Source organism: Coturnix japonica, chromosome 34 (assembly GCF_054131305.1).
Source record: "Coturnix japonica strain WE chromosome 34, WE-NBRP24, whole genome shotgun sequence".
Taxonomy (NCBI): domain Eukaryota; kingdom Metazoa; phylum Chordata; class Aves; order Galliformes; family Phasianidae; genus Coturnix; species Coturnix japonica.
The window spans coordinates 6,016,537-6,029,380 of record NC_140696.1 but is presented as its reverse complement, the minus strand read 5'-3'; the positions used below and the strand labels follow the sequence as shown (position 1 = coordinate 6,029,380).

Below are 12,844 nucleotides of genomic sequence, written 5' to 3'. Positions count from 1 at the left end.
TCAGTTTCCAGTGCTACTGGCACATCCCTGTGGCATGTTGTGATTTTGACGAGCTCTCTTTTCTGGCCCAGAAAATCTTCTGAGAAAGCATTTCTGATGGGCTGTAATGCGTGTGGCTCCTGAAAGAGGGAATTAGGGAGGGGGGGAAGGTTGGAAGTAAGGAACAGAGCAACAAAGCCTGAAGGCAACCTGCACTCGGGAGGCAGATGTTACATATGCAGCTGGCCTGACATTTGCTTTTCAAAAGAGGAAATATTTATGAAGCTGGGGAGACAGTGTGGTATTATCAGTGATAAAAAGAAAGGAAAGAAAAAAGCACGTGTGCTCCTTGCTAAATGTGCGGCTTCTTCATCCTTCCCGTTCTGTTTTACAGCAATCACTGAATCTCAAGGCTTGAAAGGGAACCTCTGGGGGTCATTCAGTCCAACCTCTTCTAAAGCAGGTTCCCTGCAGCACCTTGCATGGGCCCGCTTTGTTCCGTGTGATTTAAAACAATGGGTTTTCTTCTTTTCCCCACCCACTGGAAAAAAGAAAAAGGGGAAGAAAAGAAAGCCCGCTCCCCTTCCCCTCCAGCCCGTGCTGTGCAAGGCAGCACTAAACCCCTCCCTCCCCGTCCCCTCCTGTCGCCTCTCCCTTCCCCTTTTCTGCTCGTTGCAAGTGATGCTGCTCCTCTCCCGGCCCCGGGGGAGCTGCGTGCAGCCAGGACGTCATTCCGGCCGGGAGGAGGAGCGGGGAGAGCGGGGCGGGCGAGCACGGAGCTCCCCGTGTCAGTCCGACAGCGAGAGAGCCCAGAAACGGGGGTGTGTGTGTTTAACCGTACGGTACCACATCAATGTTTTGTGATGCCGGGCAGAGGGAGGGAAGGAGGAGACGACCCCGGGATCAACAGATCACCGCACCTTGTTGGTGATGGCATGGATCGGCCGCTTATCCAGCAGCTGCGCTCCCCGCCTCTCGGTGCGGTCACAGCCCGGCATCCCCGAAGTACCACGGCACGAGACTGATGCAGAGCCGCTCTCAGCAAGTAAGTTACCTCCTTGTGTTTGCCTTGTAGGCTTCCTTGCTTTCCTCTCCGGCTGCTGACAATCAGTAGCCAAGGAGGCGAGAGGAGAAGGAGCTGAGCATGAGGTCTCTGTGCCCAGCCCAGACAGCTGGAGATGTGCTGCTGTGTAACTTGTTGGCTACTGGGTGACCGTGGGAGTGGATGTGGATTTTGTGCACTGTCAGATCTATCTGAGGTGTTGTGTAGGAAATGACATTACAAATGATGGAGTGCCCCGAAACCAAATTAGTGGAGGTCGGTGGAATACAATGGGTAAGAACAGAGTGGTCGTTGAACAACCCTGAGATGCATGGAGTAACTGGAATCCTAACCTGGAGTCAGAGATTACATTCTTTTAGAATGAGGAAGCTTAGAAGACGGCTTGGGTTCAAAGAGCCCTTGCATTGTAATAGACAATGAATTGGCATGTTCAGCCCCTAAAGGGAGACAGACCATTTAATGCATTGAGAATCCCGAGGGGTCTTAATGGCCCCATGAAATAAAACCATGACTCGTTTATTTACTGACGCTGAGCAAATGGTGCCCAGGGTCCAAACTGTTGTGTTAATTCGTGCTGTTGGGAGTTACATGCTAACTTTTATACAGCACCTCTCCAGTTTGCTTTTGATCAGAGAGTCCCAGGAAATAAACCAAGAGTTTCCAGAAGCTGTCCCTGTTTCCAGAAGCTCACTGTGTGACTTTGTGTGGTGTGGTAATCAAACAGGTCATCAGTGCACCACTCTCCTTTGGGGAAGAAAACTGCCTTATAGTTATAGCTGGGTGGTTCGGAGGGAAACAAAGCTGGTTCTCAGTTGTTCTCTGTGCAGTCCAAGCAAACATCATCTGTGGAAATTGTGCTGGGGGATTTACTTCATTTTTTGGGTCCAATTCTTTCCCTGTTGTTCCTCATCGGGGTGGAGATAAGGAATCAGGATCATTTTTGGTTCCCAATAGAGAAAGTTGTCCACCTCTGGAAGGTTCCAAGCTTATTAGTTACAGGCTCTGAAACAGACAAACAGGCTTTTAGTTTCAAGTTCTGAGACAAATCTATGGACTCTCCATGAGTCACCCAATTCCAATTCACTTAGAGGTTGGGAGTCACTCGGCGCTTGGGATGATGCTGGCACTTTACCAGCCATTTGGTCTTGGGTAGATCAGTTTGTCCCTCTGTGACTCATTTTCCCTTGTCTGCAGTTGAGTGGCACTGTTACACCTCTTGGGGTGGAAGGAGACAATAGTTGGCCCGTTCATCTTGGAGCTGTTTGGCATCAAGTCACTGTAGAGGTGTGAGGTGGTGTCAGCATCCTTCAGTTTTATTTCCTTTTTAAGCCAGCTGCAGATTTGTACAGTAAACATCGGTTGTTATAACAGTGCAAGATTTGAACTATGGAGGACAGGAATATTAGTGCTTTTGGAGCAGTATTTTCTCATTGAATTGAGGTTGTGCATACCGCAGTACTCGGTGTGCTGTGGGTAGGCAGCCAGGAACAGGAGGAGCAGGAATGGCTCATCAGAACAGGACTGTCTGTCTGTGTTCACTTGTCTTTGTTGAAAGGTAACAGTCACTTTTGCAATGACACCATAAGGTCTCCCTAAAAATAGCCTGGGGTGAAGGGTCAGAGAGGCTGCAGAGTGCCTCGGGCAAAGCCGCCCCCTTGGAGATGCAGAGATCAAACTGGTTTCCTTTCTGCATTTATTTGTTGGTAAAGAGAATATCATTTGGCTGTTCAACATTGGTTCAGAACACCCAACAGGATGATATTATGAATCCATCCTTTGCATGCAGACTTTTCACGCTCAGTTCCTGTAACTCCCAAGAAGTAAAAGGGAATTGGCTGAAGGTGATGCAGCAACTGCTGCTGCTCTGCTGGTTGGTGTGGTGACTTCAGGGGTTTGGGGATCTGTAGCTGCCATTCCCTGCTATGCCACATCCATGCCTCCCTGCCACAGGTCTCCCATCCATGCAAGAAGAAAGCATCTCTGTTTTGCTTCCCCATCCCGATAAATTAGAACCAGAGAGCTTCCTTATTTCACAGATATTCAATAACAATCATAATAATGATACAAATTAAGCATGTTACTTGTATTGAGCACTGAAGCATCTGGAGGCTCTGGGGGGCACGTTACTGCCTCACAAATGACAAGGAGAGGGCTGAGGGCTATTAGAACTGTGATTATTGCAGGGGGGGGGGGAAATAGAGTGGGAGGTAATGAGCAGATAAAGGTAAGGTACAAACGTCCCTAAGCTCTGTCTTTGTGCCATAACTTCCTACCCGGAGAGATTTCCTTACAAAGCATTTTGTTTTGACAGAATGAACACCTTCTGTGTTGGTATTTCTGAGCCTAATGAACCACGAACTGGCAGGTCAGCTTTAGTGCTGAGTGAGAATTCACTCTGAAAAGCAGTTATTGGGCTGAGGGAGCTTTGGAGCCACATGTTTATTAGTGAAATGTCACATATCTCTCTTGTGCAGTTTGCTGAAGTATCCTACCTTGTTTTTGGGTATCATTCCTTCAACTCTGGAACTCCAAGCACTTTGCAAAGAGTCTTTATATCCTATATTCATACATCTGTTCCTGAGAAAGGCGGTATGAACCCACAGGATCATCGAGTAGTGACCTGTTCAGTGTGTACTGCTGAACTGGTTGCTTCTTTATAGGCACAGGGCTCTTCATTTTGGGAAGCAGGTGATCAAGTAAAATCCTGACTTGGGGAACTGGGAGTGTTACTAAAGAACAGCTGCCTGTTTATTCCCATGCTATAAGGTGATGTGGGCATTGGGTTTGAAGCAAATAGTAGGAAGTGATTTTTGACCCAAACTTAGTGGCCAATCCCTGCATCCAGACTCCTATTGCCTGCAAGGTTAGACCTCTCCAGGGGCAAATTCTATCCACACTGAAACCTGCATTTACCCAAGTGAGATCAGCAATTATGTGAATAACTAACCCCAGTGTGACCCTGCTACAAGCAGAGCCAGGAGCCCAAATGTCGCTGCCTGCCCCTGAGTCTGACTGGGCTAAAGCTGAGCAACAGCCAGTCTGATAGAAAGCCTCTTTGCAAGGTTGATAATGCAGTGACTCACATCTTCTTTTGCAGCTATCTGTCCAAAAGGAAAGCAGCTTTGTACAAATGTGACATTTTTATTATCCTGGCCCCATTTAACCAAAGATGGTAAATGCCAATGAAGCAGGATGGTGTGTGTGATGGTAAGAGGCAGTTCTGTGTCACAGCTCTCTTTGCTGGATGGAGCAATGGTTTACAAACTGAACTCTAAATCTCTGTAAGATGCTGACACATAATTACCAGTACCTGGAAACAATGTGTGTGCTTGATGGCAGTATATCATACAATAGAGAAGTAAACCAACTCCTTACATAGGGACAGTGGTCCTCTTTGGTGTTTGACCATCCATCATAAAGTGCAGCTGAACTAATAAGGGAATAATAGTGAGTTTCTTATTAGATTCTTCCACCTCAGATCTTGCAGACTGTATTTGTATCACAGATTTTACAGTTGGGAAATTAAGGGAGAGGGAGAGGCAGCGATTTGCTCAGAATTAGAGAATGAACACTGCAAGCTTTTGTAACAGAAAGCTGGATAGTCTTCAAACACCCAAACCTGTGCTCAGAGATTCATGTGCTTAATTATTTTCAGTAACCACATACTGAGTTCGTTCTCTCACTGCGATGGGAGAGCATTAAATCAAATATTAGCAGAAGTTGTAAGGCTGCTGCAGCTGTCAGTAAAGTTCATTTACAGCAGGAATTTCTTCGCATTAATGGAGCACTTGTGAGGTGTTCCTTAAGATTTCCAGGCAGATTTCTCGTGACCTATTGCTAAAGATCAGTAGCATTAGAAAAGTGGTGTTGCCAGTCCCCTGGGTGTTTTATTAAAGCAAGTCTCCCTGTGTTTTCATTAATGGGCAGCTCTTGTAGCTGGTTTCACCAGAGTGATATTTCTAGGGATTTAGTCCTTATGATTATTCTTATTCTATTCTGATCTTTTTAATATGTTTCCAGATCCTTTTGGTCTCTTGGGTATGAATCTGAAATACAGAACCTTACACTATAGATGAATGTCTTGTTATCAGTTGTTCTCTCCTATGTAGTGTCAGTGGAAGGGAAATTCACTTTTAAATTTAAGTTTTATAATGTTTTTTAAAAGAACAAAAGTCTTTTTTTGAATTGAAAACATGCCCCATTTGCCTGCCTTCACACTAGTACACATATGTGGATCGATCCAAATCTTGAGTCCAAATGGAGTAATGGATCGGTCAAGGAACACAAGGATCAAAAGTGATATTGCTGAGGAGGAAGCTGAGAGGTTCTCCTCTGTACCAAATCGTTTTGAGGTCAGTGATGGGCTGCTTCCTCCCCTATTAAAAAGGAAAATGAAAGTTGCTGGTTGTTCTGACCTGAACTTGGCATAAGCTATTGCGCATTGTGAAGTGTCAGTGTGTACCCTCATCATCTCACAGCTCGAGCAGCCACTCGATATATACATATACCAAAAGGCAGCAGAGAGCCACACCAATGGCTGGGGGGATTTGAGCTTGTAAAAAAATGGTAGAAAATGATTCAAGATATGCCTAAATCTGCTGTTAGCCAGCTGTGGGAACCCTCTGTGGAGAATGCAAAGACAGAGGTAGGGATTAATATTCTATCCAAATCCTTGGTGGTGCTGTTAGAGAAAGGGAGCAGCACAGTGCTGGGGTTACCTAACCTATGTCCATGATAACAAGCAGTGGGCACAGCAAACCAGTTCCCCTGCCTCACCATCCAGATACACTGATCCCTTCTGCTTCCCCTTCCTGTGACTGCACTGCCCCAGCTCTGGCTCAGACCCTTCCAAGAAGGCAGATTTGCCAGCAGAAGGAAGCGCTGGGGCTGTGCTGTGGGCAGATGGCTGGGCTCCCTGATGGATGGAGCCAGCGGGGCTGCTTCCAACAACAGGCTCTGGCTGTTTCAGTGGGGTAATGATTGATGGTGACTTGTACAAGGGCGTAGTGCTGTTAACCAGACTTGGCTACAGCAGAATAGAAGTGGAAATTTGTTGCTTCATGGACTCATCCTGCCTCTGCTTCCTTCCTGCCCACCCTTCGTGCTTTTTAATTCTGAAAAGATGAAGCTACATTCCTCATTCTTAAAATTATCTTTCCCAAGATACTCTTAATTGTATCTCTACACCTCTTCTGATTCACAGGCTCATAAGAAGATTAAAGATAGAGGGAGCAGTAATAGATTTAGTTGGATTTTAATAGGATTTGCAGAGGGCAATGCAGAGAATGAACATCATAGAGAATATTGCTACTCTATCTTTGATATTCCTGAGGCTTCTCAGGTAATCACAGAGATGTTGTCTGTGCCCTGCATTTAGAGTGGAGATTCTCATTTTTCTATAGAGTGTGTGGGGTTTTTTTAAGAGTTATATCAAATCATCCGAGTAAACAGGATGTTGCATGATAACCAAAAATCATTTCAGACATCATTTTGTATTATTTGTGTCTTGTCAAGCACAGTTTTGCATGTAGACTGTGGGTTTTTAATAGCTGTTACGTTTCTGAAAGTGTCTGCTGTTCGTCTGGCATCAAATGAGGTGAAAGAGTTCTCATATATTTGACTACCAGAAGGCCTGGATCCATCAGACCCATAGGCACACAGCTGAAGATGCTGAACTAAAAGCCTGTTTCACCTCTGGAATTCAGGATCCCAGAATAATTTGTGGGAAGGAGTGAATATACCCAGAAGGTGAATCAGTACATCTGAAACCTCCATTATCCCTGGAGGTTCTTTTCTCTGCTGGCTGTAAGGGAAACCTTGATGAATAATTTAGACCTGTGTGAGATTTAGGTAGGCAGTAGTGCTGAGTATTTTCTGAGCATTTCTAAGGCTTTTCTTGGTATCTATCCCAGACCTGAGGCACCAGGAAACTCCAATCCCTTTTTAGATCATACTTGATTACAACTTTGCTTTGCTTCTGGTTGTGATCTCTGGGAAATGTTGGGTCAAAAACAAAGAAACAAGTGAGCCCTGTGTAATGAAAGTAAAGGAAAACCAAGAAGTTTTGACAAGGAAAACGTCCCCTATGGCTTGCACTGTCCATAGTGGTTCACACTGTACAATGACTGTTGTCTCAGTTCTTTCCCTTTGATCTTGAGCTTCATTTCTTTATTCTCCCCCAGCCCAGCCATGGCCAGAGATTCTAGGATCTTCATGAACCAGGACATGGACATCGGAGTTGCATCTAGGGAGCCTAAGAAGATTCCCAAACAAGCTCGGGATGACGTCCCCATTGCCACTGACCGAACCCGACTCATAACAGCAGAAGGTAAGAAGCCGAGGCAGCGATACATGGAGAAAAGTGGCAAGTGCAATGTGCACCATGGGAACGTTCAAGAAACCTACCGATACCTGAGCGACCTCTTCACTACGCTGGTGGACCTCAAATGGCGTTTTAACCTTCTTGTCTTCACTATGGTCTATACCATCACCTGGTTGTTTTTTGGGTTCATATGGTGGCTCATTGCCTATGTCCGGGGAGACCTGGACCATCTTGAAGATGAAAACTGGATCCCTTGTGTTGAAAATCTCAGTGGATTTGTTTCTGCGTTTCTCTTTTCTATTGAAACTGAGACAACAATTGGGTATGGCTACAGGGTTATAACGGAGAAGTGCCCAGAGGGCATCGTACTGCTCCTGATCCAGGCTATTCTGGGCTCCATAGTCAACGCGTTCATGGTGGGATGCATGTTTGTCAAGATCAGCCAACCAAAGAAGAGAGCTGAAACCCTCATGTTTTCTAACAACGCAGTGATTTCCATGAGGGATGAGAAGCTCTGTCTCATGTTTCGTGTTGGAGACCTCCGCAATTCCCACATTGTCGAGGCTTCCATTAGAGCCAAACTGATAAAGTCCAAACAGACCAAAGAGGGAGAGTTCATCCCCTTGAACCAAACAGACATCAATGTGGGATTTGACACTGGAGATGACAGGTTGTTCCTGGTGTCACCTCTTATCATCTCACACGAAATCAATGAGAAAAGCCCCTTCTGGGAGATGTCCCGCACCCAGCTGGAGAAGGAAGAGTTTGAGATTGTGGTCATTCTGGAAGGAATGGTGGAAGCAACAGGTAAGCACTTGTCAAAGTCAGTCACAATTTTGAGGGAGAAAAGGGGTAAATTGCACTGAGAACATGTTGGGTTTATCATTCTCAAGTGACTCATTTGGGTAAGGTATTGTTGTCTGATTTGGGTAGGGATTGAAAGAGAGGTCCTTTAGCTCCCACTGTAGTGTTTGGGGTCACACAGAAGAGATGAAGAGCTGTCTGTAACCAATTATAACAGATCTATGGGAAAGAAAAGGAATGAACTGAATGAATCTGTCTCATGTGGTTCTTTTCATACTGCAAATTGTTTTCCATTACTCCTCAGTATTAAAAATTGGCTGTAGCTGTTATTTTAGATACTGCTGTGGTGTTGCTACTTAATGGAGGCTTTGAAGGAACTGCCCCAGTATTACAATACCCCATTAAACAGCGTGTGCTGAAACTGGATGACTTGCACATGATGCAGGACATGCATTTATAAAGGAGCTCATAGAGGAAAAATACCAGCTGTTTAACAGCACAAAACATTTCTGTGCAATAGGCAGATTAGGAGATAGGCTCAGCTGATTCCCAGCTTCCTCCTATGGGTGTATTTGTGGTAGGCAATGAGAGAAATCTGCTTCTGTATAAAATGAATCTGGAAAAGCTCTGTGTCTCAGCCTTTCAAGGTGTGTAGAAAGTGTGCTTCTCACAGGGTGAGAGGATGGTTGTCCACAAAGGCCCTCTATGTCCTCCCTGCAGTGCATCCCCATGGAGTCTGGCTAGTGGGGAATAGGCTTTTACTCCAGAGTCTTACCTAAAAGACAAGGCATAAGGGATTATTTTACCACTTGCAGCTAATTTATTCCAGGCATTGAGAAAGAGCCAACAGGGAGCAAACGATTTTAAGCAGCCTGAGATGCTGATGCTCCCTTCAAGGCAGGCTTTCTCAGCCTGGGGTTGGCAACATGCCGTGGTCAGATCAGGGTCCTTAAGGGCAATGGGACTGCAGGCAGCAGGGAGGAGTGAATTACTGTCTAGAGATGCAGGAGCCTAGAAAGTCTCAAAGATACAGAAATGCTTTTATGAGTAAATTTGCCCTTTGGCATTTAAGGATTTTTGTTACAAGGCTGCTCTGAACCCAAGTATTTTTTCATCTTGTTGAAGCACACATTCTCTCTGAAGCACTAACATGGGGTTTCTGCTTGATATGGGTTCTCAGTGGCATCAGCATCCTGTTCTATAGACACTGACCTTTGCTTACAGTGAATATTGTCCCTTCCTTGTGGTTTGTCCCTGTTGCTCTCCTAACAGCTGAACATAAGGAGGAATAGCCTCTCTGAATCCTGCACCCCAGAACTTCAGACCTGAGGACAGAGCTCTAGAGAGCAAAATCTGTTCCCTAATGTCTCCCTGTAGTTATTAGTGAATAGCAATAGGCAAGCATTTCTAACAGCTAATGGGTGGTTATGCACAGCCTCACTGTGCTTAGGTTGGAGTACTGTATTTTATGGGTGGAATTCATGTGGCATTGCTAGGCAAATATTCTTTGCCAGCAGAATATCGTAGAGATGTGGCAAAAGAAGAGGGGGTGGAAAAGAATATTAAAGGGGAGGATTTGTAATGGGAGCTTATTTTGTAGCCTAAACAATTACCAGATACTAAAACCACCTAATGTGAGCATGGAATGTAGTCCTATGAGAGCTCAGTCCCTGCTGGATGTGTGTGAGGGGAAATCATTATCAGCAACAGCCTTAAAATTAAAAGCATGGCATAGCAATAATATTACTTTACAAATGGGCTCCTTTCCCAGAGGGATTGTACAGACCGGTGCGTAATGATATTAAGGAACAGACATCTGTGGAAATGATTTGTTATGGTCTCAGAAGACACGATGTGAAATTTCAAAACCAGAGCTAGGAGAGCCAGTTTGCATTGGGCTTAGAGTGGGAGCAGACCTCAGGTGTCGGTGAGGTCTGAGTCAGAGGCTGAAATGGTTTTCTGAATGGCACATGGGTGATGTTTTGGCCCAGCAGAAGGGTTTCTGATCCCTTACACTTCATAATATTGATTAAACCCATTCTGGAGGCGTTAATACTGAATACCTTTCCCCCCATACAATAACTTTTGCTCCCAGCAAATTATTTTGGTTCTTTCCCTCCAACTGCCCAAGCCCCATCTGCTTTCAGGAATGGTATAATTTATTGCAGTGCCACTTCTATTAAATGACGACACCGCTATGACCTGTTTGGGTTTGGGACAGCAAGAAAACACAGCAGGCTGCTTGTTCCCTTAATAACCTCCTATGGGGCTATTAAGCACATCCAGCTCGGCTCACGGTGCCCAGGGCAGACAGGTCCTGCGTGCACCCTGGGGGGAGCTCAGCTCTGCAGTTATTGGCAGGAGGGAAAATTAATGGAGACTCCCCCAGTCTGTAGAGAACAACAGGTCATACCCTGCAGTGGTGGGGGAAGGTGGCTGTGTTTGGTAAGGAAAAGCAGGTCAGATCTGACTGTGCTGTGACTGTCAATGTATAAATGACCAAAGGAATCCTGAGAATAATCTCTGAGTGAATAATTATTCAGGGAATAAACGCTGAGGAGGGCGATTTCCTGGCCACTGCCTGTAGTTTGAGATAGGCACATGTTGTCCAAGAAATGCTTTGTCCTGCTCTCAGACAGGTAACCCTTCTCACTGACACTGAACTTCCATCCCATGGAAGGCAAAGACACTGAATAGCATTTTATTAGTGAAATTAGTGAATTTATTAGAGAGCTCTCCAGGGACCCGCAGCCACTGCACTCCTGCCCCATGCAGTCAGGCTGCAGCACAGCTGCCTTTCCAAGCAGCATTTTGGTGTAGTTGTGGCACTGTGACTCCACAAGAGGTTAAGAGCACCAAAGGGAGCCTGCATTTCTGGGCAGATCTGTGGTGATCGTTGCTGGGTGAAATAACCACTTGAAGGGCATCATCGATATAGATGACAAGAGTTCTGACTTCACTGCTGCTTTGTGGGCATCCTGAAAGCAGCAGCTCTGCTCACAGCGCTTGCTTAATGAATTGGTCATAGAGATTACTTTAGGGAATTAATTCTCTTGTGCGGCATCTTAAAGAGACGCTCGTCCAGATCAGCTGGCCCAAATTTGATCTGCAATAAAAGGAAAGAGAGTGGAGGTGGAAAATCTGTTTGCCAAGTGAATACATTTTTGCTTTCACTGTCTTTCCGCTTCCCACAGTGGCAAGAAAAAAATCAGACCCATCCTATTGACAGAAGGGGACCAAGCTGGTGTTGGCCACAAGTCTTGGCCTTGCCCTTATGGTACTTAATATCAACCAGGTCTGTCAGCTTGTGCAAACACAGCGGGGATTCTCACATCTCTTCCTTTATTAAGCACCACACAGTCTAAAGACCTGACTAGTCCATGGCTAAACAAAATTATAGTAAACACCTTGAAAGGATAGGTAGACATATTTTTGGCTTACAGCCTACATAAATAAATACATACATATATATATACCTACATATATAAGTAATCAGCCATGTGTCAGGATTCTGCATCTCAGTTCCTTATCCCGTCCCTATGGGAATGTATCCCATTTGCATCTCAAACCATCCATCTTTAGACAGGATACAGTCAAATGCTGTGTCTGTAAATGTAGGAGAAAAAGAAGCAGTTGCAATGTAATGCGTTCTGAAATTAGTCATGATTTTCTTGGGAGAACAAAGGAAGGCTGAATTTAATAAGTGGATTTCTCATGCATTCAGCATCTGGTTTGGGTTCTCGTTTTGTTTTGAATTTTGCATATAAATACATTTTCTCTTTTGCAAGGAGGACCTTGCAGAGCTGTTACAGACGCTGCCTATGTAATTAAAGGCAAGAGACAGACACCTGCAGTCACTGCTCTCAGCACCCACGCTGTGCTCCATGGGAGGATGAGGGCACATCACTTGTCTTAGATGCCCCTGCAGTGTATGAATGCCTTTGTGAGGGGTCTGTGGGTGTACCTGGGCCTCAGAATCAAGGCCACCAAACTCAAGGTTTTCAGATCACAATGCCCTTTTATTATTGTTTTTTTCCCCCAGTGCTTGGGAGCTTTTCCATGCCTGGAGAGCATTCAGAAAAATTAAAATCCTATTACTCTCCTCTGGCATAAAAATCAAAGTGAATCAATCCTGGACATGTCCTCCTCTCAAAGAGACAAGCATGAATAATTGGAGGGCCACGCTCCTACCTTCTAATATTCCTTTTGAAGTTGGAGGAATATTGACTTTTTGGAGGTTGCAATGTTCCTCGGTCTAATTAATGCAAAGGGACTAATAACTTTTGTAACTATTAAAATGCTGATGCTGATCTAAAGACATGTATTTCTTAATTGGAGTGATAGAAGTACATTTTTTATAGCTACCGCTTGCCATACGTCTGCTGCTGTACCTCTGAGCCCATCAGTTCTTTCTGTGTACTCTGGCAGTGCAGCTGGAGCTCAGCTGAAGCAGCAGTCTGCACTGTGCAGCCTTAGTGCACCTGGTACAAGGGGAGTAATCAGTGTGTGCACAATAGCATATGAAGCCAGGGCCAGGGAGGTGAAATCACCTCCGGCAGTGTCTGTGGCTAAACTGCAGAGGGAGCAGAGCAAATACAGCCAACATGCAGTCAGCATCCGCATGACGCTCTGCCAGCAGATAATCACTGAGCTTCGTGGCATTTAAATGAGGAGAG

General features: G+C 45.2%; 1 protein-coding gene across 4 annotated transcripts in view; it reads left to right on the top strand.

Moving 5' to 3' along the window:
• The window catches only part of KCNJ5 (potassium inwardly rectifying channel subfamily J member 5), a 71,544-nt gene that overhangs the window by 13,442 nt on the left and 45,258 nt on the right, over nucleotides 1-12,844 (top strand). For 2 of the 4 annotated variants that reach the window (XM_085525799.1, XM_015884239.3), the window contains exons 1-2: nucleotides 710-1,024; nucleotides 7,225-8,171. In XM_085525799.1, the coding sequence (XP_085381925.1) occupies nucleotides 7,232-8,171 (940 nt within the window). In that variant the 5' untranslated portion in view covers nucleotides 710-1,024; nucleotides 7,225-7,231. Of the gene's footprint in view, nucleotides 1-709; nucleotides 1,025-7,224; nucleotides 8,172-12,844 lie in introns of those variants that run through there. The other 2 variants (XM_085525798.1, XM_085525797.1) reach the window with 1 other exon arrangement.